The following is a 26,506-nucleotide window of genomic DNA, read 5'->3' as shown; positions in this document are numbered from 1 at the left end:
TCATTTTATTTGGGCATTTGGCCTAGTCCTTCTCCTTCTCTGCCATTCACTTACAGTCCTTTAAAACAAAACACACTGGGTTCGCTTCAGCGGCACATATACTAAAACAAAATACACTGATGCACACCTTTAAAAGCAAAACACAAAATAGCTCTATTTGTGATTTGAAAGCAGTTGACGCAATTTAGGACTGGGATACAACAAATATTCCTTATTAAAAACCCAGGAAAAGTTAAATGTCCATTAAAAGGACATGCTGAATTTCAAACACCACATGTAGAGCAACTCTCCATTAACGAACACGTGGAGGGAACAACAGTATAGACAATCCCTACGTTACTAGTACTTGTCATACTTACTCTTGAATATGGGTTGGTCTCATGTTTCGCACCCATTAAAAAAAAAACAAAAGCTAAAATTTTCACGTTTCTTTTTCTTGTCTCCTGGCTTAGATATTCCTACTGCAAAATGGCAAATACCCCCTCTCAGACTGACATAAACCACTCACTGAAACACAGAAGTCTTTCCAAGCCTCCGCAGACCTTTTGTTTAGGTTCAGCCTTCCTGCGGGGTTGGAGAAGGCATTGAGTGTTTCAGTTTAAGTGCTCTTCCCTTCCACCTCCTTCTTAAATAGAGTTTACAGTTATGAAGAAACGGTCAGTGGAAAAAATGCTGACAAATAATTTACACTGTGAAGATGGCCCTGCCACCAAGAAGTTGAAAGCAGAACTCATTAAAGTAATGGATAAACAATTTACAAGGAATCAAGAGTTGGTTGTATTTCACTTCAAAATATGATTCTTATTTTTTGTTTACAGTTGATTTGCCTTCCTAATTTGTAGCTCACTTGTAGTTATACAAAAATTAGCTGGCATTTATTAAGCAGAGACAATGACAGGGCAAGGCAAATGATCCCGAAATGTGACCATCCAAAATAAAATGAACCTGGGATCAAAAATTGGCTGTGGATGTTGATGTTACTGTAAGAACTCAAAAAGCAACTGACAATGTCTGAACTGTTCCCTTCGCCCTCCTTCCCCAAAGTTAGTATGTATAGTGATAAACAAAAATTACTCTCAGTAGAACCAGTCAGATGCTAATGCAGGTCAAATACTATGATAACCAACATCGATAGATCTTTTAATGAAGCTAGAATTTCACAGTTAAATGCTGCTTAAACAAGTGGGCCTACACTGAAAAGCTTTGTCCACTAGGGAAGTTGGTGGTAGTGCATCTATCTGACATAACAAATTTAATATGTTTTTATCATTTTATAAAGTAAATCTCTAAGTTGGAGAATATGACAAAGAAAAAAATTCCAAACAATACCTCTACCTCAGCAAGACTGGATTCCAAGTGTTTTTCAGTGACTATTAGCACTGCATTATTTTACAAAAGTAATACTGAAAACGGTCAGCAACTACATTCTATATTTTTAAGGCTCAACAAACAGGCTCAAAAGAATGAACTATTTTAAAAGGAACTCAACTTTTGCTCAGATAATTAAAACATTTTTGTAACTGGCCTAATCAAAATAGGATTAAGAAAAGACCTGGGCTGGGGGAAAGGGCGGGGCTTAGGGAGGCACACTAGTCAATTCAAGAATAATTACTTGGATTGTACAATGCTCTCTACTAATACCAGTAACTAAGAACGCCTACTTTTACAGTATTTTACAAAGCAGGTTAACATTAGATTTTAACAAGTTAATTAGATTTGAACAGATATAGAACATAGCAAACTACGTATCAAACCACATTTAAGGTCATATGACTAGAATGCTTTAAAACATTTAAAATGAAGATTTTCTTTCTTATGGTAAATAAAGATTGAGAAAATTTCCCAAGACCGAGTTTTCCTTTGTGAAGTAATTTTTAGGAACAAAAGTATAATTACAATGCCTTCATGAATTTTAACTTAGAATGTACAATTTTAAAAAGCACCCCACCATGCACTTCTCATGATAAGTTAAAAATAAACTTTAAACTTAATGATCTATACAAAGACTTACACTGTCTTATCCTGACTGTAACAGCATTCCCATGCAGTGAATACATTCTAAGTCATAAAGAAATCACCGGGCTTTTAAAAATAAATACGAAGTGCAAAATGATGATTGGCTTATCAGTTATCTTCTCAAGAGAACTCCAGATACCAAGAATATTCAAAATAATGTATTTCGTATAGGGATAAAATGCTCATTTAAAAAAAAAAAGGTATTGTTTGCTGCCATCTCACTGCCATCAAAAGAATGTGTTTTGTATCTGATGTAATTCTAATCTTTCAAAGAAGGGTATGCATTTTGCAGCTTGCTGCTACTGCATTCATCCTCATCCTGGTAACGCTGTCAGGTGTTCCAAAACGTTCAATCAGAAAATATCACATGATGCCTAAATGAGACAGCCTCTTTTATGTAACTCAGCTAATGAGGGAAGAATCTGAAGAGTGGGCTGCTCAACTTCTTGTTATGATGACACCTGAAGAAATAGCTTTGGCTTCTCAGATACATATAAACAGATGCTCCCCTGTATTTCTGACTTCCTACTTTAACTTCAAAAACAACCGCAAATTTTGTAGCTTTGCATTTTTATTGTGCATTGGTTCTAGTTTTGAGCCTTAGCACTTCAAAATCAAACGTTTATTTTGGGCCAAACTGTTCCAGTTTTTCTTTCCGTGTCAAGAGCTAACGTTGGTGTGCTAAAACTGAGTAAAACCCATTTACTCAATCCAAAACAGGCATTAAGAAGAAAAACCCAAACTGCTTTCTTGTATCTTAAGATAAAAAAGAAACAGTGCAAAGTGAGTCCAAACCAGGGATGACCGTACCAACGGTGTACAACAGCCGTGACAGACAGGACAAGTCTATTATAGTCACAATGGAGCAGAATTACTGGATCAAAAGGCAAGAAATGGAAATGTGGTTTGTCAATAGAAAAGGACTGGTAACAGACATAGACTTTTCACTTAACATAAAGGTATAAAAACCCCCTCCCATTTTGCTTTTAGATTACTTTACTTTTTGATAATATTGAAGGCACAGGCATTCTTCCAAAATTTCTATTAAAACACAGGTAATTTACTATTGCTCTGGGTACCAATCTATCATCACAGTTTATAAGCCCAGACTGTCTCAAACTTCTCACTCAACAGGCGATGAGATCTGTTCCCATCTTCACTTTCGACCTGTATCTTTTGAACTATACCTGCGATCTTTATGGCTACGGGATCCTCTGAAACTGGAACAAGCCCTTCCTTGACTTCAGCCTGCTTTTCAGAGACCAGGGGAGATGTGGCAGGAGGGGAATACTTAGTTTCCACAGAAGCCAAGGGCGAGGAGGAAGAGGGCTTAGAATCATGGAAAAGACTGGCCCATGACTTAGCAGGCTGGCTGATGGAAGCGGCGCCCGCCACAGAGGCCAGGGCGTCGGCAGGAGGGGAAGCGCTCTCCGCTTTAGCTGGGTCCAAGTCCGGGCTTTCCACAGTGTGCAACTCCACCCCGTTGGCAGCTGAGCCCTCACCCGAGGTTTCAAGTATTTGTCCGTTAGCAACGCCAAGGTTTTCAGTAGTATCAGTCCCAACGTAAGGCTGAGCTACAGCTGTCCTCAACAGGCTGTCCCTGCCAGCCTCTGCGGGGAGGCAGGACTGTTCCAAGTCAGGCCCCTGGCAGCCCTCAGGCTGCCCTGCAGTCCTGGCAGTGCTGTCCAGGGCTCCAGGGAAAGAACCGCCGTGAGCAGCGTCACTGACGAAGTCCGCCGCGTCCTGAGGGCTGCTACAAGTCCTGGGGGTCCCCAGTGGGGGCCCCTCCCCCCCCAACTCTGCATCCTCTGTGCCCACACTGTTCAGGACTGCCGGGTTAGCATGGCCATTGACCAGGGCTTCCGTGGAAATAGTGCCCTCGCTGCCATCTTTCAAGTAACTATAATATCCAGGTGGACGTTTTTTCTTCTTTTTACGCTCCCTTTGTCCAAGACCACCCGAGACACCGTCATTCTCCAGAACTTCTGCCTCAGCGTTGGAACTGCCATCCAGAGCAAGGGCAGAGCCTGGGTACTGGCAGTCAATGGAGCTGTAGTTCGCTTCTTTATCTATGTCATCGGGGGTCTTTTTGGAAGTTGTGCAACTAAGAATAAATTCAGGGGCCTGAGGATTCAATGTGCTTGAAATACTGTAGTTGGGAGTTCTCTGCAAAGTGTCATTGGGTTCAATTACTTCATTAACACCAAATTCAATTCTTTGATATTCCTGTCCTGTTTAGAAAGAAAATGATCAGTAAATATCCTGTTAGTTAAGAACACAGCTACACAAACTATAAAAGTATCAATAATTATTTTTTAAAAACTGAAACCTTACAGTCTCCTAATTAATAATGCTATGACATTTTATTTGTGTTGAACAAAGAGTTAGCTGAGAATAAATAACTATAAAACTGTATTTAATTTGGAGATATAAAAAACAGAAGTCTATATTTATCTTCTACTCTCAGGATAGCCAAGGGAGGGAGACTTTACTGGCTTACTTTATGCCTGAGAATAGGGCATAAGTTTTTTTAGACAATTAAAAAAAAAAAAAATCACGACAACAAACTTAGGGACTTAAAATCGTTGCTATATTCGTGGCTTCTCAGTTAGTGTAATTGAATAATTCAAAAAGTATAAACTACACCAAGAACTGATCTTCTGTATAAAAAAGTACACTTCAGAAGCACGCTTTGACTGATGTATTTCCTGACCTCTACGACAACCTTAACTGAAGTCTCAAAACAGCCTTGCATGAACACACGTAACTGTCCAGTAAATGAATTCCTACAAGATTAACTCCATGGGCGGTGACGGTACTTCCAAATATACCAAAAACTGCAGGACCACGAAGTTTTAAAAATTGCCCGGAGCCCTTCAACACTTCCTCTCCCGATTGACAACAATCTACATATCCCATTCATTCAAAGATGTATGTTTTTTCAGAGTTCACATCTCGGAAATCAGATTGAGTTTTAGAATCATTGTCTTTCAACAGACACTAAGCATCAATATCATCCTATACCTGATAATATAGTTACAAATTTTGAAGTTAAGGAAAAAACAGGAACACACACCATGTAATTCATTTTTAATGCATAACTGAAGATTTCACCAAGTCTAGCTTAAGAGGCCAACTTTTTTCCAAGGCATGTATTTCAAGAAAAAAAAATATCATAACACCAAAAGAATTGTGTTCTGTTACAGAGAACTGAATATATTTTACCTTGGAAGTCTTTTTATAGAAGGAAAAAAAACAGCCCCAGAGAGGCCAGTTACGTGCAAGTCAGTGATGGGCAGTAGCCTAGTCTCCTAATTCTTCATTTGTTTTGATAAAACACCCCCTTGGAGTTAGAGGGGGAGACACCTGTACAACCACAAAAAGTTCCTGGAAAAAAAATGCTGACAATAATTACACCTAACAGCAAGTTTTATATATAAAGTCACAAATATGACAATTTGAATCCTCTGGTCACCAAGCACTGATTTTTTGTTTCCTTATTTTGGAAAGAATCACCAAAGAGAAGTTAATTTCTCTATCATTATACCTAAAGATAAACTGTCTCCTTTGCCTCCAGGCATCACCTGTTCCATGATGTTTCCAGGGAGCAAGGCTGCTGCATGGATTCAAGCGGAAGTCCCTGAAGAAGCGAAGAACACTCCGCACGTGGAGGCTACCCTTTGGAGACGGTGGTGCACACTGTGACTCACATTAAAAATTAGCATGGGGCGGCCGGGTGGCTCAGCTGGTTAGAGCACGAGCTCTGGGCAACAGGGTTGCTGGTTCGATTCCCACATGGGCCAGGGAGCTGTGCCCTCCACAACTAGATTGAAGACCACGAGCTGCTGCTGAGCTTCTGGAGGGGCAGCCAGATGGCTCAGTTGGTTAGAGAGCGAGCTCTCAACACGGTTGTTGGTTCAATACCCACATTGGATGGTGGGCTGTGCCCCCTGCAACTAAAGATTGAAAACAGCAACTGAACTTGGAGATGAGCTGCGCCCTCCACAACTAGATTGAAGGACCACGACTTGGAGGTGATGGGGAAACACAGTGTTCCCCAATATTCACCAATAAAATTAAAAGAACAACAACAAAAACAAAAAACCCTAACGGTTGAACTCACCCCCTTAAAAAAAAAAAAAACCTAATGGTTGAACTTACCCCCCTTAAAAAAAATTTAGTATGCGTTGTGCCTTGCAGCTTGTGCAATATTTTTGAGTGCAAGATTTTGATTATTTCCAGTAGACACAGTGCCTTCCACATCTCAGTTCTTAATCTTATCATAGCATAAAACCTTCTAGAACGTGATGTGACATTAATGGAACCATTACAATATGCTGTGGTTATTATCAAAACATTTACCCAGTACAGCGTCTGATCATATCACTGGAAGGCAGATTCCTACCCCAAACAGTTCCTTTTCTTGTCCAGGAACACTCGTCGTGGACACACGTGTGCATCACACTCTATGGCAGAGAGGTCAGGACAAAGCCCAATCTGTCAGGCTGGAAGGCAGGTGGAAGAAGTCCTACAAACCCATGCTTGAAATAACCCAATCAATATATTGGGTACATGGGAACTCAACACTCGTGTCAGACAGGCAGTGGGTTGGTTAGAGGAAGGAAAATCAGCTCAAATAAAACAATGACATCCTCACACAGTGTTTCTCAAAGTCTGCTCAGAGCAGCACTGGCAGTACAATGGCCCCAGAGGCCCCTGGAGTCTGAAATGTTCAGAGGCAACCAGGGGATTCTCATGCCCACGAATGTAGGGAAGCGCAAGTGGCTTCCTCAGCTGACTTCTCCAATTAACTCTCAGCAAGTCAATTCAATGCTGTGTGTAAAGTGCTTATTGGGGGCTGGGAAGGATGGGTACTGAGAGTAGTAAGGCAAAGTCTCTGCCTCAGGGAGTTCCATTTACTAGGGAGACAAACACACTGGACTGAAAATGGCAGGGGAGAGAAAGATAAGGCCTCAACAGCTTTACACAAAGAAGTTTCGGACACAAAACAAAAAAATCAGTTTTGATCAGAAACTACAGAAAGGTCAGTGGAACTGGCAGGATAGCTGGATTTGGGGGTGGGTAAATAGGGGGTACAGGCTATTTCAAGCTTTAGGAACTGACTAAAAAAGGCAAAGGTATAAAAAAGCATGCTATGATAAGGAGCCCCTGCAAAGGGCTTGCTGTAGTTGACTGTGGTGGGAGACAGAACAAATCATTGTAAATCATTAATCCAAACACACAGTGAGGGTTTATAACATTCCAGATACTATGCAGCTGCTAAACACACAGAAAAGAATTATGGTCCCTGCCATCCACAGTTGAACTCAGTCTAAAGAGGAGTGTCAGGGAGAAAAAAATTTTCCTTCTACCCTTCTAGGTTCCTCGGCTGCTCTAAATAGTACACTGACAGATTAATAGAAAAATCAAGTTTAATTTCTTATGTACAGAGGTCTCACAGATATGGGACCTAAAGAAATGACCAAAGCAGGCAGCTTTTACACTTTTTAGATAAAGAAATAATAAATTTGTGAAGAGCTGACAAGATAAAGAATCTTAGGCTTAGGTACTAACCAGTGAAGAAAGTACACAGAGTTTGTTTACACAGCCTTCTCAGCCCTGAATTTCCTATCTCTGCAGATAATTTCCTCTTAGTGCAAGGAGGGTACCTTTCACATGGGAGATTTACTTCCAGCTTTCAGCGGGACAGAGAGGAGGGTTGGAATGTCCTTGCACCAGTTCTTTCTCAAGTAACTTAATTCAAAATAACCAATATGCCAAAATGGCATATTTGGGGGTAGCAAATTTTGCTCCCCTACAGCAGGCATTTTGTACAGGAGGCTTTACTGTGCAGTAGGATAGGCACTAAAAGAACTAAAAGTAACGGAAACACAGAAAGACAACAGAAAAGGCCGCAGAAAAAAGGGGCCTCTAAGCTGGCCTGTCACTAACAGTGCAAGCAGGTGACTGGGTTCCAGCTGTGTTTTCAGAGTTAAGTGATGAACTTGTGGGAAGAGAGGAGGGAACAGAGAAAAAGAGCCAAGGAGCAGTAGCTGAACAGGGATGACAGCCTGGCAGGAGGGGCTGTGACACGAGAAAGGAAGGAGAATACGGATTAGAGGTGGGTGGACTCAGAACCCTGAGGGGTTGGAGGCTGGCAGCGGAGTTCACAAAGCCTCCCATCTCTGCCTATGCCACTCACTGGGAGGACGGTGGGCAACTGCCTGAACTGGAAAGAAAGGCATAACGTGAACGGGAAAATAAGGAAACATTTTTAAACACCGAGTAAACATCTACAGCATGCTTACTATATGCAAAGTGCATGGACACAGAGAAATCCACTGACTCCAATTTTAAAAAAGCTGCTCCAGAGGCTGGGCAGTGGGGCAAGGGCCTGGGGTCCCTCTAACTTTGTTTATTTTAGTCTCATCCTAAGCCATCATTAGAATTGCTCTTTTCCTTATGAGCTCCAACATCACTGTTTCTTATAAAACTGTCAGCAATTTTAGATATAATCACTTTCTGATTTTACTATAGATAAAAAAAAAAGTATGGATAGTCTTTTCAAGGTTTATATTTAAGCCTAAATTATAATGCAAACCCCTTTCACAGGTCTGACCATGCTAACGAAACAGGGAGCCGAATCCCTGGCTCTCAAAGAAAAGGTCCAGCTTTCAGCTTCTCCAAGGCCAGCCAGGGCCTTTGACATGATCCAAACTGAAAAATGGTCTAGTGGGATTTGACCTGTGCAGTGGGACCTTGTTGTTATTTAAACACCCGGAGCTTGAACGATACAACATCGTTATATTGCAAAAAGCACCATCTCCACTAATCAGCTCAGAGTCTGTGACAAGAGACCCCCCAAAAAAACAAAAAAACAAAAACAAAAACAGACTAGGGGGCGAGAAGGTTACCTGAATTCCCAGGAGCATTAGCGACAGACAGGGAGATGAACGAGAGCTGCAGGAACAACAGCTTCAAGCTGCCACTGAGGGGTGGCGCCAGGGGCACATGCTCAGACACGCACCAGTTCGGGGCCCAGCAGCCTCCGCAACCGGACTGAGGCTTCACAACTCGGACAAAGAGCATCGGCTATAAAGAACATACCTGTTCCACTGAGAACTGGCAAGAAAAAAATAGAACTGAACAACTATTTCCTTAACTAAACCTTCAACGCCTGACACTCTGAAGCACAGACTTTAATTCAATAGTCAAAGTGGTTCAGTGATGCAAGTTGCTATAGTTTAGAACAAAAACATCAAGCCGTACGGGAATGTTTATTCACAAAGTATGAACAAACCGGAAAACACTGTTTCCAGCTAGCCTGCCCACCCAGCACATACGGCCAGAATTCAGCTCAGGGAAACGAAGGGGAGAACTAGCTTACCATCAGGTAGTTCATCTGGAGCCTGTGCACCACACAGAACTGTTCCGTTGTATGGAGGAAGCTGCACGGGGAACCGGAAAACAAATTTTAATCCAACAAAATGTTAAAATCTGACACATACTAATTTATTAAAGCAACATTTCGTTAAAACTCTATCCATACAACTTCTTCTCATGATGTCATTTTTTACCAAAATACTACATGGAGAGACAGTAAACTTAAATCATCTTCATTTAAGAAAAAAATACCATACGAATGCTTTTAAATATCTATTATTATTAACCAGATCCAAAAATGAAGCAAAAAATAAAAATGGACTCCACTGGACATGGAAATCAGCTACAACAAAATACTTACAGCAGATCCTTCGCATCACAGGCGGTTAGTGACTGCCCATAAACCCCACAGCCACCTGTCTTTGTCCACGAGTAACGATCACTCTCAGGGACCATCTGCACCACATGCACTACAAGTCTGCATAGCCATCAGAGGCCAGGACTGGGCCCATGCATGGGCAGCGAGCAAAGAAAGCTCAAGGGGAAACAAGTCTGGGGATCGTGGCTCCCTTTTGAATACAGTGCCTTCAAAAACATTCCTTGTTGGGAAGAGAGCAAGCAAAATGGCAACTGTTTGACCTCTTTGCAAAAAGCAGGAAGGTACTATTACGAATATACCAAAGTTTTCTCCTTCCTAGCTATTCCATAAAATCTAAGAGTTGAAAATGGTTTGAATGGACGTGTTTGAGATGAGAAAGGGTAAGTGGATGAATAATTGCTACCAGAAGTCAGAACAAAAGAACAAAACAATGACATCCTCACACAGCATGTTTCAAAGTCTGCTCAGAGCAGGCCTCAGTACAATGGCCCCGGTGCCTGCAGGAGGTCCCACAGTCTGAAATGTTCAGAGGTACCCATGAGGTTCTCAGGCCCACTACTGTAGAGAACTACGGCTTAAGTGGTTTCCTCAGCTGATTTCTCCAATTGACTCTTAGCAAGTCAATCCAATAATCACAGAGATAAAAGCTTATCTCTCCAAGTTACCAAGTAGAATCTCTCCCCAGAGAATTATAACAAATAAGCAGCTAAGAAAATGCAGTGCTGTTCAAAACGAACTGTATACACTTTCAGGCCTTGAGAGCTGCACGTTTCCACCACGCGGGGGCACCCCGGTATTTATCATATTGACACAAAAGGAGAAAGCATTCTGTGTGCCAAGATAGGCTACATCTGGCCTTGCCCCTGAAGTGCAAAGACTGTTCCACACACCATTCAAACACTCAGACCAGGTGCTCCAGCACTGACCACTGGCACAAACTACGGAGCAGAAAGGAGCATCTGAGGAAGCCACAAATCAGGTTCGTGTCCCTCTGCAGTCACGAAAGAAGTTCAGCAAACTCCCACACACAGAATACCTTCTCTTTTTCCATCAACGACACTGTGCTGCCCCCTGGTGATGGAAAGCTATACAGTTGTAAGGCACTGAACGTGTATTGGTGGTTTTTTTTAATTTCCCTTGATTTACACAAAATCTAGTAAGTGGTAGAAGCAGGATCTGTAAACAGACCATCCAGCACACTCAGGGACGATCGATACTGCCATTTTCTGTTAGTGTGTTTAAATATTTTTGATATACTAGTCTGATAAAGGCATAATTGTGGAAATTACTGAACGCTGGAATGAGTTCTGGCCCAGACGAAATACGTGCGCGTGTGTGTGTGCGCGCATTCTGTTTTACTCTAGAGACATATGGCACCTTTAATTCAAAAAACCTCCACCACTCGTAAGATACCGGTTAGTCTATGGCATAATAAATATACAGCAGAATAAATTATAAGAATTATTCATTTTCCTCTTTCTACAGCTACTTATAAGAATACAAAATTTAAAAACCAAAGCAAAAACATAAAACCTCTCATACAAATGTAAACTAAGCAATGTAAAATAACTGAAATCAAGTTATATTAGATACAAGTCAAATCACGTTAGTAGTTTGAAATAGTGCTTACAGTCTTGTGAAAACAAGACTTGGGTCCTTCGATAACATAATGTTTTAAAACCTTTTGGGGGCTGCCACCATTTATTCTGCTCTGTGTCCGAAAAACCCTCACAAACCCTGAATCTCTCCTCTGAAATCTCTTCACACAGCAAACCACTCAGAATAACTGTCTTGGATCACTCACACACGTGTGGGAGCGCCCCTACCGACAGCCTGTACTGTGCTGTCTGGGCTTCTTATTCGGTAGCTAGTTGACGTGTATGTGTTGCCTCTAATGTTGAGTCTGGGAAATTTCAGGAACAATTAGCACTCTCTCCCTATTTTTGAACACCAATAACAGGATTATGACTGGTGTTCAAAACACAGTTATTCAGAAGTTGAGACTGTACTTTTCCCAGTTGGAGAAATTCATTTTTAAATCACCCTGGCTTCTCAACTAGAGCGCAGCTTTAGAAAAGGTACAAGTTACCTTTAAAACCTGGATATAGGCATGCCTTGTTTTATTGCACTTCACTTTATTGCACTTCAGATATTGCGAAAATGCATCAACATTGAGGCCAGATCTTCCATCAGCAAAAAAGATTATTGCTCACTGAAAGTTCAGATAATAGTTAGCATTCTTTAGCAATAAAGTGGGGTTTTTTAATCAATCGTAATGGTTTTATTTTTTTTTAATTAAAGCTTATTGGGGTGACAATTGTTAGTAAAGTTACATAGATTTCAGGTGTACACCAATAAAGTATTTTTTAATTAAGGTATGTACTGTTTATACACATAATACTACCACACACTTAGCAGACTAGTGTAAACTAACTTTTATATGCACTGGGAAACCAAAACCTTCGTGTGACTCGCTTTACTGCAATATTTGCTTTATTGCAGTGGGTCTGGAATCGAACCCACAGTATCTCCGAGCTGTGCGTGTACTAACATTTAAGATCTCGTGGGCTGAATTTGTTTTTTCTGATTCCGTTAAACTACTGACCGCCCTATCTTGCTAGTAGCAAGCTTTCAAACAAGCAAACTAAAAGAGAGGCAAAATAACTCCCAGTTGACAGGAATGAAGCTTTTGTAGAAAGGCTGTTTTTACATTTGAACACCCTACCATTTCTCAAATTTTATTTTGTTTTAGGTTCTTGCCCCCAAGTAGAGAAAAGAATGCCTTATCAAGTTCCTAACAGCCAAAAAGTACACGAGGGATAGGGCTGGATTCTAATTTATGCCACATGGTACGAACAGTGCATGTAGGAGGTACAATTAATTTACCTGACATAAAAGTCCAAATAATTATGTGGTGGAAGTGAGATAACATCGCTCACCCACCCACTGGTCCAACCATGCCTCACTCCATTAAACTGTCCGTGCCATACATATTATTATAATCCACACCCCTGAACTGTAATAATTACATACTGAGAACAATAACTATTAATTAGCTTGTATTTCCTTTTTGCGAGTTATTGGACCACATGTGATTTTGATAGACAACACACTTGTCATATCCTCCCCCAAACTCAATGCATGCTCAAAGAGGCCCAGACACACTAAGAGTTCTGGCTATAACTCATTTTGATGAGACACAGCCATTATTTCTGCAGATAAAAAGTCACACATAACTTTCCCATTGGCATCCATCAAAGTCCACTAACATTTGTTACACACTAAGTATCACACCACACATTAATGATTTCCCAACATTTCTCTGAGGCAAATAAGCATTCTCCATTTTCAAATTTTTTTCTGAAAAAGGCATAATGAGACGGAGGAAATTGTCCAAGACGGCTGAGCCTGTTTAAGTGGCAGAGTGACAAAGGAAGCAAGCTCTTCAGACTTGAAATATGGTACATTTTACACTTTCATATCACAGGAAAATGCATGTTTTTATTCTGACACTTGCAAACAGGCACTCAAAAACCCACAAATATGCACACACCTAAGAAAAGCTTTTATAAAGTACAGAAGTTGAGCTTTATCATTTCTTAAAATCTTAGTCGCAAAGAGCAATTAGATTGTGGTGTTCTGGCAAGTACCATCATATTTTACTGTGATTTAAAGACAGAAATTATTTAAAACTTGAATAATTAGTACACTATATAGAGTAGAACATCAATTAACACTAATGCTTGGGGAATATGGGATCTGATTCTGTTTTTCCTAATTAACCGCTTTCTTATCAGAAAACACTAAACTTCAATCCTTATTTTATAGAATTCTAAAATGCAGATGTATTTTATTGCCTTAGGAAATACAATATATAATTTAACTTTCACTATGTCCTGGGTCATATCCTTAGATTCCTTAAATCATAACTGTTCACATCAATGAACCCAAGGGATGGAGATGGCACTGAATTTATTCATTTTCTAAAATGAAACCTGATATAAGCTTTATTTTCTTTATTCTAAAGTGAAAAAGAAAACAAGTAACAAACGCAGACGTTCCTCTTACATCTGTATAGCGTAAATAATGCTTTCAACATGTTCTCATTTGATCCCACCTCCATAACTCTAAAACGTTTTTAGAATCCAAGAAGCCAAGGTGAAAAATAAAAGACAAGCCAAGGTCACATGTGACCCAGCTAGACCCCAGGCCTGGCTTTTTGACTCCTATTCTAAGGAATTACCTTATCCGGCTCCATTTTACCAAATAAAACAATTCCATACATTAATTTTTAATATGCATGCAAACATATAACTGTATTATATATATTTACGAAGGGATCTAAAATTAAGGGGTTTAAAAAGCTAGTTAGGTTTCATTAAAAGTTAACTAAGGTTTTATTTGATATACTGTATACTTACTTCTCCCATTCTTCCTTTTCAATGCAATTTCAACAGTATTTACATTTAAAATATAAATCTGAAAAAATGTTCCAGGTTAAGTTTTTATTAAACGAAAACAGAAACCATACTCACACAAAGAATGAACATAAAAGAAGGCTTGAATGAATAGAGAAATATACCACAACCGTGGTTAGGAAAACTATCATAAAGATGTGAATTCTTCTACAAATTAATCCATCATTTTAACACAACTCCAACTGAATTTTCAATAGGATTTTTCACGTAACTTGATGTGCTATATCATGAATTCCTAAGGAAGAGTTAAGAGTGAAGGAAAGCCAAAACAATTTGTTAAGTATAAGAAGAAGGTGTGTGCCCTGCTGGAAGACTGTTTATAAAGTTGCAGCAATTAAACGGATGGTATTGATACAGAGATAAAGCAAAAGGTCCACAGAACAAGGGATCCAGAGTCAACCAAGCATATAAAGAGATGTGTCCCCTGACAGGATGGTGCTACAGCTAAGAGCCAAGTTCTCAGTAAAGGGTGTAGAAAGGGCCATGTTCTACTGCCATGGAGGAGGGGTTAGTAGACCCCCACCTCACACATATACAAAAATCAATACCTCCATTTCAGTTGCATTACACACTAAAGTGAAAACAAAAACCATAAGACTTTTAAAAGAAAGCAAATGTCCTTATTACCTTAGAGAAGGGAAGAAGTTCTTAAAGATATTTTTTAAAAAACCAAAAATCCACAAACCATGAGGAAAAAAGTGAATACATTTGACATTAAAGTAAAAAATACACTCCCGTTACCCAGCAAAAAATGAAAAGTGCATCATATACAAAGTTTAAAAGCCCTCATGCTAGGAAACGATACCTGTAATACGCAAAACCAAAGATTATTAATCCTATAAATCAGTAAGAGACAAACCACTTGATTAAAATGATGAACAAGATACGTATAGAGATCTGGTAATTCACAGAAGTGGAAATCTGTATCGCCAGTGGACATATGAAAATAATGAAACAGGGCTCAACTGTTTGTAATCTGGGAAATGTAAATTAAAACAATGAGAATATATTTATAACCCAGCAGATTAACAAAAATTTTAAGTATGCCTATACTGAGAATTAGCAAGTTTTTTAACGATAGAGAAAAATCTCATGCATTGCTGATGAGAATGCAGACTGTCAAAACCACTTAGAAAGCAGGTTAGCAGTTGCTAATAAAACTAAACATGTTTATTCCTTGCACAACCCAGCAGTTCCATTCCTAGCACATATCCTGGAGAAACCCAGAGAAACATGAGACAAATGTGTTTATCCCAACATTTTTGTAATCATGGAAGAACTAATTAAAGACCTAAATGGTCCTCAATAGAAAAAAAGGTAAATAAATTGTGGTGTGCTCAATTAATGGTATTTAGCAATTAAAATCAAAGAACAAGAACAAAATACATTAGTATAGATAAATCTAAAGAACATGTTAGTTTAAAATAAACTAGAAATGATTAATATAGTATGAAACCTTTATGTGACATTTTAAACCATATAAAGCAATACAATGTACTATCTGTTGATTCACACATATGTAGTAAAAGGTGAAAACCAGTCAGAAAACAATACTTACCAATTTCAGCAGAGTCGTTATTTCTGGGGAAGGAGGGGAATAAGATGGGAGAGGGGTAGAATGGAGGCTTCAACTATATATGCAATGCTTTGCTATTTATAAATATAGCAAAATGTTAATATTAGTCAAATCTGGTTGGAGGATTCAGGCATTTCTCATATTAGTCTCCGCACTTTTCTGTACATGGAAATTCCTTATCAAAAAGCATAAATTAAAAAATAAAAAATAAAACATAACCACTAATTATATCTACACATATACTCAATAAAACAAAGTTTTGTCTTACCTCAACTGAAGAGCGAGGAGTCACAAAGAACTGATTGAATTCATCAGGGCTAAAATCTCCAAAAATATACTGAAAAAAAGAGAATCACTGATCACATAAAATATACAAATTCTATACCTTCAGAAAAAATGCTGTATGTTAAAACGACCCAATGAAATATTTGGGCCAGAATCCCCAAGATCCTTTCTCGATTAAACAAATCAAAGATCTGCAAAGTGAGATTATTAGGTGTAGCATTTTCTAATTACAAATATACAAAAATACTACTTAGCCTTTTCTACAAATTGTCAAAGAACACTCTGAAATGCTTTGGATACAACTCATCAAAAGCTTATTTTGAAACAGGTCAAATTTGTACACCAAACTTGTAAGCAGAATCCTGTTTGCAGGAGAATTTTTTTTTGATTCACAAACATTTCCAGTTGCTCCATCCATTTACCTTTCTGCTGACTCATGTCACTACCTCCATTTCAGTTTTCTCTGCCATACATACTAAAGAAAAGCAGAAAGCGTGGTTCAAATGGGAAGATAGGGAAATCCAAAGGAAAACGTTAATGATCCTCATGAATGATCTTTAAAAATATGTATGTAATTTTGTATCTCAAAAATGTATTGAAACAGGGCCGGCCCGGTGGCTCAGGCGGTTAGAGCTCTGTGCTCGTAACTCCGAAGGCTGCTGGCTCGATTCCCACATGGGCCAGTGGGCTCTCAACCACAAGGCTGACGGTTCATCTCCTCTAGTCCCACAAGGGATGGTGGGCTCTGCCCCCTGCAACTAAGATTGAACACGGCACCTTGAGCTGAGCTGCCTCCCGGATGGCTCAGTTGGTTGGAGCGCATCCTCTCAACCACAAGGTTGCTGGTTCGATTCCTCGACTCCCGCAAGGGATGGTGGGCTGTGCCCCCTGCAACTACCAACGGCAACTGGACCTGGAGCTGAGCTGCGCCCTCCACAGCTAAGACTGAAAGGACAACAACTTGACTTGGAAAAAAGTCCTGTAAGTACACACTGTTCCCCAATAAAGTCCTGTTCCCCTTCCCCCAAAAAAAATCTTAAAAAAAAAACAAAAACATATTGAAACATTATGTACAGATAAATATACAAGTTTGACAAGTGCCTGGCAGTTCATATTCCCCCTGGAGCTTCAAGAAATAAGTCACTGACAAGAATCAGTATGATTAGATTTCTGCAAAGGCGAATCACTCACTAATTATTCATTCATTTGATCATTATGTAGCGCCTACTAAGTGCTATGCAGGATGACTGGTACTGGGGATAAAAATGGTTAAGCAGAGATGTGGTTCCTCTGCTTTAAAGGAAGGTGACAGTCTAGTAACTTGCAGGGAAATTTACACGCATGAGATGTGAAAATAACCAGTAACTAAGTATTATATATTGTACATTATCCACTATTATTATAAATGTGGGGAAATGCCAACTAACTCTCACAACCTTTGATAAGAATGCATCAATATTTTGGGGGGACATATCTGGAGGGCTCTTTTGCAGTAGCCACCAAAACTATAAATATATTAAAAACAAAAACATCTTCATGTAATGTTTACATACACTTGCAAAAGTCCACAAAGAAACTGTGCATTGAAGGTGATGGAGTGAAAACAATTTAGGAAATACTCTCATTGTGAGCTTAGTGAGCTCTGACCTCATCATCTTGAACATTGGGTAAAAGCTTATGCTAACTTCACTCGCACCATACCGAGCAATGAATGGGAAAGGTATTTTCAGTGAAAAGGAAGCAGAAGAAAAGGTGGAAGTGGGATGGATGTGAAGAAATGACACTGCTGACTGGTATTCTTTCATAGTCCCACTGCAAACAGAGATCTTTAAGTCTAGATACAATACCTCAAAATTTACTCAGGATAAAAGGAAAACACAGCCACAGATTGGGAAGACATATTCCTGACGATACCAAATGCGGGTGCGGCTGTGGAGCAACGGAACTCTCCACATGGCTGACAGATGCAGATGTACAGTCACTTTAGAAAAGAGTTTGGCAGTTTCTTATAAAGTTACTTACCATAGGACCCAAGCAACCTCACTCCTAGGCTCTTACCCAAGAGAAATGAAGACCTATGTCCAAAAAAAAAGTATGCTGATGCTTACAGCAGCTCTATTCGCAATCACCAAAAACGGGAAACAACCCAAATGTCCATCACCAGGTGAACGTGGTACATCTCTACAATGAAATACTACTCAATGACTCTCAAAAGCATCATGCTAAGTGAGACAGTCCAACGTAAAAGGCCACATGTTATATGACTGCACTTATACAATATTGAAGGGCAAAACTACACAGACAGAAAGCAGATCAGTGGTTGTCAAGATTTGGGGAAGGACTGATTACAAAGAGGCACAAGGGAACTTTCGGGGTAGATGGAAATATTCACAGGGGAAGCCTGTGAGAGAAACAGTGACCTTCCCAGTTGCCAAGGAAACACACAGCCTTTAAAATACTAATGATTTCAATCCTCATATGAATGAACACCAAAGAATCACAAAAGAAGTGAGGAGTAATCAACAAGCAACAGAGAATTACTATTTAAAATGAAGGGAGAATGAGTAAACACAGCAAACATGGGAAACAGAAGAGAACTTTCAAAAATTCTAATCTGTATCCTTAAAAGAGATTCTGACAGATAAAAAAAGCAGACTGCATTTTTTTTTTAAAAAAAGGCCTATTAGAAAATAAGGGCCTATTAGAAAATAAGAAGTGTTCAGAAAATTATTGAATTTAAATTACTAAATTTAAAAACTCAACTAAGAATCACCAAACTGGACTCACATTGTTTTAGTATAAATAGTAGAAATACTGTCGTAAAAGATCTCCATTTTATCTTATTAATGACAAGAACCTTGTGCATTTTAATTCAGAATGTGGGGAGACATACAAGGATGAGACCCAAAATGCTCTACAGGATTGTTAGTTATTTTCTTTAGGCAAATTTTCTTCCTGGAAAACTGAAAATAAAATAAAAATGAAATACTCATTTAAATCACACTTCTAATACTTCTAATCATACTTTCATATTTGAGTTCATATACAGTCTTAAGTCTTTTTAAAAGAGCCATCTTGTTAATCCAGTAAGAGAATTAAAATTCCAAACAGTTTAATAAAATCTTGTCAGTGAAGAGGGAGAGAGGAGGAATGGTAGCCCCAAGCTAACACACACAAGCATTCCTGCACTAGTTGGCTGGGGATGACCTCATGGCCAACAGTCAGAAAGCATAGAAAGGTTTTAAATTTGCTTTTATTACATCTTCATGTCAATAACTTATCCACAGATACATACCTTCAATCTGATTAAAAACTCACTGGGAGAAAAATGAGGAAGCACTTCGTGAAGGGTTAGGGAGAAATCTCCAAGATACGGTTAAATGATGAAAATATTTTGGGGGTAAAAAAGGGAGGAAAACAGAAATACCTATTTGTGTTTTCATACAGAGATACTGGAAAGGGAACCAAGAAGGGAACGTAATCGTTAGCAAGCCCAGTGAAGGTAGTGGAGCAGGGAGTGAGACTTAGTGTGTATCTTTTCAGAGTTTTCAGTTCTGAACCATTCAAATACCTTCTCTATTCAAAAAAATTAATTGTAAAAAGTCAATGTAAACAACAGAAATCACTGTACAACTATTCAAATATACCCATTTGGCAAAGAAGTTGTAAGTTTGCACCTGTGAAAGGCCCCATAAGCAACTGCTAAGTGCCAACTATGCAATGCTAACGTACCTGACAACCGGCTAGGCAGAGCTGTTTTGAACTCCAACTCAATTTCCTTAACTGTGGGGGGTGGGAGATGAGGGTAAGGGGGATCAAATATATGGTGATGGAAGGAGAACTGACTCCGGGTGGTGAACACACAATGTAATTTATAGATGATGTGATACAGAATTGCACACCTGAAATCTATGTAATTTTACTAACAATTGTCACCCCAATAAATTAAAAAAAAAAAAATTTCCTTAACTGGTTCACGTGTGTCAATAAACAGCTCCATCAAAATACACATGAATCACGTCCTCTTGCCATAATCAGATTTTCGATCCTTAATGCACAAGTTTCTGAAAGTGAGCAGTTATGCTTCACCAACATAAAAAATAGTCATTTCAATTTTATGACTGAGATAACAGGGGGGTTTGCTAAGAAGCTGGTACCAACCATTAAGGAGGGTTTCTCCAGTGTGTTCACCACCCTGAGGCGTTCTGATTAGGATTCCTATTCCCTGTAGAATGAGTATTCCCCACAGGCTCATGGAAGAAATGGGGGGAGGGGGAATGTTCCTTGTACTATTATTTCTGCAACTTTTATAAATTTGAAATCATTTCCAAATAGTTTTTTTGTTAACCTAAAGCTGAAAACAGTCAGTTGTGAGGAAAACCTTTACCCCTCTCTTTATGTAAGCGTGAAACATTCTCCTTCCTCTGGAGGACTAATAAATATATTTTAAAGTCGATTTTTACGGAAAAAAACATTGTGTTTGGGTTAAAAAAAAAAAAGGAAAATGATCCTGCGCCTGATTTCCTAGGATGTATAATCTAGTGGTGAAGAAAATGCCACTGAGCACATGAATTAGTTTGTCCTGTGAGAGCAGAGTGAGATAAAACATAGGACAATTAAGTCTGCACCGGAGACTTGCATTTTATTCTCTCTTGTATTTCGCGAGCCTGGTGCAGGGCCTCGCACATACAGATGCCCAATAAATGAGTGCTGCGAGGGTAAAACAAAAGAAGCTGCCTGAAGACCCTCTGTCGGCCATACCTCCTTGCACAAATGTTTATGCAAATATTTATTACATATTGTTGTTAATCACGCCACTCTTCTAATAGCTGTGTCAAATACTGTAAGGCAAGCTGGAAATTCCCCAAGGTTTTAAGCAAGCCCCATCAGTTAGACGAGTAAGGAAGTCAAGAAAGCTACATCAAGTGCTCCCTTCCCAACTGCTCCGCCGCCCACAGGAAAGGCCTGCGGTCAGGGGGACACACCTCAAGGCCTTCCAGCCTCTCCATTCCCCATAAGGAAGTGAGCCTGGGAGGTGGAGCAGGTCTTCTCCACCACCAGGAACAAAGCTCAGCTTCCCCTCATTTCCAGCTGACCCCGGCTCGGGCTTTCAGGGCTCCCACTGTTCTCGTGTTTGGTTCTTTTCTGATCCTTTCTAGGGAGGGCATGATACAAGAAACACTTCAGGAATAAGGGGGCCCACAACACAGGATGCAAACAAGACACCTCACGGAAGCACAGACCCCAAGTGTAGCTGCTCTGGGTTTCATCTTCTGGAGATCGGAGGCTCGGAGGCCGGAGAGCCAGCGGGCCCACGTCTGTAAAGCCTGGGGAAGGGGCTGGCCAACACTGGAAATACCAGCGTTCGTGCTAACGGGAACGCAAGGATGCAACTGCAGCCAAGGAAGGTGAGGAGAAGGAGAGATGTTTCCTGTTCCCCGGCACCACCTACAGCTAGCTCTCCACAGATCTAAGGGCCACAGGAAACACCACTTGGCAGACAGCAGAAATGGAGGGCTACCACTACAGCATGGCACCAGGGGGCGCTGGAGCACAGCACCACGAGCCTTCAGTCAAGCTTCCAAATCTGCATCTCTGGAAACACAAGTATGTAGGGTGTCATCAAATCAAAGTTCTCTGCCTTCAAAAGGACTCATAGAAATAGGAGATCAGCCTCTGAGGTAAAAATTAAGATACAAAGGCAATGATCAATACACACCTTGCTGTGTGTGCATCGTACTCCACAGGTTCCAAGGCCAGTCGGACAAGTATGACCCCAGCTCCAGGAACACCGCCTGTGTTCGGACCCAAAGCCAAGCCTCGCAGGGTGACATGAAACCAAGTCACAGTTAAAAAGAAGCTGAGGAGAAATACGAAGTCTTCTCCTTCCTGGTTTCCCACCCCAAGGAAACTGAACTTGGGAGATACGAGGAAGCATTAAGGACTAATACACTGTTTCAAGTAATTTTGTCTAAAATGAGGGGATGCTGGACTAGATAACCTCCGAAGTTCTTCCCAGTTCCAAAATGACCTCGTGGATGGAACAAGGAGTAAGAAACACGGGTTTGGAAATGTTCTCAGACTACCACGGGCTACCACATGGATGAACCCTGAAAACACCATGCTGCCCAGAGGGCCACCTGTTGTATGATGCCACGTCCGGAAGAGGCAAATCCCTAGACACAGAAAGTAGACTCTGGATGCCAGGGGTTGGGGGGAGCGGTAAGTGGGGAAGTCACTGCTAACAGGTATGGGGTCTTTGGAGTTCTAAAATCCACGGTGGTGACAACTCTGTGACTATACTAAAAACCACTGGAATACATACTTATTTAAGTGGGTGAATTCTGTGGTATATGAATTATACCTCAGTAAGTGAAAAAAATCAGGTCAATACTTACATAAGAAGAAACATTTTAATTTCTTTACTAAATTGTATTGGTCACAGCCCAGTACTTGATGGACGCTGACATCTACTGAAAATCACAGTGCACTTTCCACTTCAAAAAATGGAGTGGGTGGTCTGGGGGCCTCTGGGGATGACCCTGGTCAAACAGCCGATGTACAGCAGGCATTTCACTGATTTAACTGTATGGACAGGGCACCCACTCACTACCCACAGCGAACTGTGCTGGCTCATGAGAATAAACTTCGTGTAAGACAAACTTAGGGTTCAGGACATCACGACATGTAGTTTTGTCACAGTGCGTATGGGCTGCAAGTCACAAATCAGTGTTACAAATGACAAAACCAGGCAAAGGAAAAGAGCGAGGCAGAGAAAGGCTTGTTCGTCGACTGACTTGGGTGGTAGCAGAATCCTGCTTTATTTCCTGAGGCAAAGAGGTCCTGAGAAACAAAATGGACAAACTATGACGAAGCCACAGACAGCTTCCCTCCTTAGAATTCAAATGTCAAAATACTGCAATTTAGTGTCTAGTTTCATGCGGGTTGTGTATTTTATACTGACTATTAAAGTCCTATCAAAAAAATATCCTCTCACCTTTCAAAATGGGAATTTTAATAGGTTGGCTATATTTACTTTAAGTGCTTTCATGGAGAGTCTGAGCTAAAACTGAATCTCCAAATTAGAAAAGATTCATTTAACAGAAAGCCACTTTTACCAACTTTTCAGTCCCATATCTACAGTAAGTAGTTGCATTACACAATGGCAGTTAAATTTTAACTTGCTTTGCTCTAAACTAGTACTAAACAGCAAGATAACAAAGAACCTGCATTATACAATAAATAACTTGCTACATAAAAATTTTATCACATGAAACAGAGTTGATAAATTAGGGAATGAATTCAGTGCATGTTATCTGTTATAGCCCTAGAAGAAGTTCAAGATTCCATCTATTTTCCTGTCCATTACCCTTGGGTGCTAATCAGGAGGGAGGGGAGGGGAGAAACGAGGGAGGAGAGGGAGGGGAGGGGAGGGGAGGGGAAGGGAGGGGTAGGGAAAGGAGGGGGAAAGGGAAGGGAGGGGCAGCGGGGAGGGGAGGGAGAAAGCAGAATGCTGACTGTTTGCTGAGGGACAATTTAAGTTTTGAGGGAGTTAAGTTATACTCAGAGTTTTGATTATGCAAAGGTTGCCACCTCTAATCCCACATTGTTCAAGGGTCAACTAAGGTTCTGTCTCTGCTGGGGCCAGGGGTAAAGGAGAGAGGACAGGCTGCAAGGAGGCACAGGGAAACTTCTGGGAGCTTTTGGGAGTGATGGAAAGGGTGGAAATGGTATCTTGACTGGGGAGGTGATTATACAAGTAAACATATTTGTTAAAACTCATCAAACTATTGACTTTAAATGGGTGAAATTCACTGCACATATATTATGCCTCCACAAAGTTTTTTCACTTATAAAAAACACCAAAAAACAGGGACCAAGTTAAATTCATCTCTGTATTGCCAGCAATTACAATGCAGTACTTGGCACATAGTAGGTGCTTAAAATAGCTTTGCTGAAAAAATAACTTCAGGAAGAAGAGAAAACCCACTACAAATAAAATTCTAGGATAAGGAATGATAACCTTTGCATACGCCACAACAATAGTTTAACCAGCCAGGCATCAGTGGGCTGACAACATTTTAACTTGACTGCTATGACTAGTTTTTAGTCTCCAGTTTTTAACTATCACCAGAGAACTTCCAGCCAGGAACACAACTTTCATTTCTAAATATAATCAAGGTATAACATTTGTTAAATATAACATTTAAACATCATCAAGACAACTGAATTAAGCTTTACAGAAAACTTGAAAAGCATAACTATTTTGACCTAGAGAAAAATCATTCACAATTACCACACAGTCTGCCACACTAAAGAAAAATCAACTTTCAAAAGTTTTAAATCTAGGAGGAAAAAAAAGGCAAACCAAACCATCGATATGACCAGAAAGTATTAGGGAAGGTCAACCTTTTAAAAATCCACTCCCCTGCCCACCAGAATAAGTTACCTCTGTCTAGTGGGAAGAGGGCATTCTCCTCGTCTTTCTTATCCCCCTTTTTTTTGTTTAAACTTACTTAAAAAAAAAAAAGGTATTTCACTAAGAACTACCTATTTGTAGTCAGATTCACTTTTCTGTCAGGGACACGGACTCCTGTCCCTGTGGACAAAAAAGTTATTTCCTTTTAAGCTGATGCACAATGAAAGGCGTCTGAGGATACCAGGTACTGATGAGGCTACAAAAGGGGAATTCTCAGGCACTGCTGGTTCTGATGCCAAACAATACAGCTGCTTTGGAAAAGCCAGGCCGTTTCTTGTAAAATGAAACACATTTACCATGTGACCCAACAATTCCCTTCTAGGTGTTTTACCTACAAACAACAAAAACGTGTACACAAGGACTGCACATGAATATAGTCAACAGCTTCATTCATGACAGTCAAACACTGGAACAAGTGTTCATCAAGAGGTGAAGAGATCAACAAACTGAGGTACATCCTTATGACGGAATACTAGTCAGCACTGAAAAGGAAGGAATTCCTACACACAACACGGATGAATCTCAAAAACGTGATGCAAAGTGCAAGAAGCCAGGTGGAAGGGTCCACTCTGTGTAATTCACATAAACGAAATTCTAGAAGAGGGAAACAGTCTAGAATGACAGAAAGCAGGTTAGTAATTGCCTGGGTCCAGGGGGAGACTCATGGCAAAGGAGCAGGAGGGAACTTTTTGGGTAACAGAAATGCTCCATGTTTTGACTACGGTGGTAGTTACCTGGTGTATGTATATTTTTGCCAAAACTCAAACACAAACTAAAATGGTTACATTTACTGTATTAAATTATAGCACAATATGGTTGATTTTTTTTAAAAAACATGCCCAATCAAATTAATTGAGGCACATCTATAAATAAGGAGGATGAGGCAGCTGTCCTATAAAAACAGCTCTGGAGAACCGAGGACCATAGTACTAATCTTACATAAGCAGAATTTTTAAGTACCCTGAATATGTAAACATACACACTTTGGGATTTTTTTTTTTTAAGATTTCAAAAGACTCTTACTAGTGGTAGACACCACCACCTAAACTATTGTGCATATTTGTATTCTGCCCGTTATCACTCACTGTAAGGGTGCCCACCCTTCTTTAAGCCTCCCTGCCGTCATCAGTCACCATCAGATTGTCGGTGCCTGGCTCAGCCGTCACATCCCCCTGGATCCCCTGACCACCTACTCAAGCCCCACGCTACACACAGACAATTGCTGCCAACAACGCTGAATCAAAACTCTAGTGTTTCATTAAACAGAGCGCTACATGGGCAAAAACTTGTAAGTGCATCTGTTCTACAGGATTTTTTACTTAATGAAATATGCTGGAAACAAACCAACAAATGCGTGGCTACTGAAGGCCACCTGTCAGAAAGGAAAGTGCATCACTTAGAGCAGAGCTTCATGTTAAGACATTCAAAGAAAAAAGAAGTGTGACTACACAAACAATTTTCTTCTCATTTGCTGGTCATTGCCAATAGTTTCTTCAAATACCTTGGAAAATCTAGAGCTGCCTAACAAGAAGTAGTATTTATGTTAGCTGTAACATACACGCCTCTCCTTCCAATTTTAAGGAGGAAGTAAGTATACAATACTCCTCTTAACGAACTGCTTTGGTTGTTAATGAAATCCAAAGTTTCTTAGAAGTACTGGTAGACGCAGTAAAAGCGGCAAAATTACTATCTGCTGAAAATAAAAGAATGTGACAGGGGTGCTGATAGCTAAGGATCTGCCACATCCACTGAGGAAGCAGTGTTTTAAATTAGCACCAATTATTTTTCTAATATTACTTAGCAAATTATATCTCCTGCTCTTACCCCAAATCAATGAATTAAAGACCTCCATCTTTCAGTTGACAATGTTGTGCTTTAATGAACTCTGGGAAATAAAGAATCAACTCACA

At 40.0% G+C, this 26,506-nt stretch overlaps 1 protein-coding gene across 1 annotated transcript in view; it reads right to left on the bottom strand.

Annotated features, from left to right (window-relative positions):
- Positions 1–26,506, bottom strand: part of USP10 (ubiquitin specific peptidase 10) — a 62,292-nt gene that overhangs the window by 22,459 nt on the left and 13,327 nt on the right. The window contains exons 2-4 of the mRNA XM_033128144.1: positions 16,101–16,169; positions 9,404–9,464; positions 3,204–4,247 (exon numbers count right to left, since the gene is read on the bottom strand). Coding sequence (XP_032984035.1) covers positions 3,204–4,247; positions 9,404–9,464; positions 16,101–16,169 — 1,174 coding nt within the window. The remainder of the gene's footprint in view (positions 1–3,203; positions 4,248–9,403; positions 9,465–16,100; positions 16,170–26,506) is intronic.

This window comes from Rhinolophus ferrumequinum, chromosome 15 (genome assembly GCF_004115265.2).
Source record: "Rhinolophus ferrumequinum isolate MPI-CBG mRhiFer1 chromosome 15, mRhiFer1_v1.p, whole genome shotgun sequence".
Classification (NCBI taxonomy): Eukaryota; Metazoa; Chordata; class Mammalia; order Chiroptera; family Rhinolophidae; genus Rhinolophus; species Rhinolophus ferrumequinum.
The sequence above is the reverse complement of the archived record's forward strand: the minus strand, read 5'-3'. Positions and strand labels throughout refer to the sequence as shown.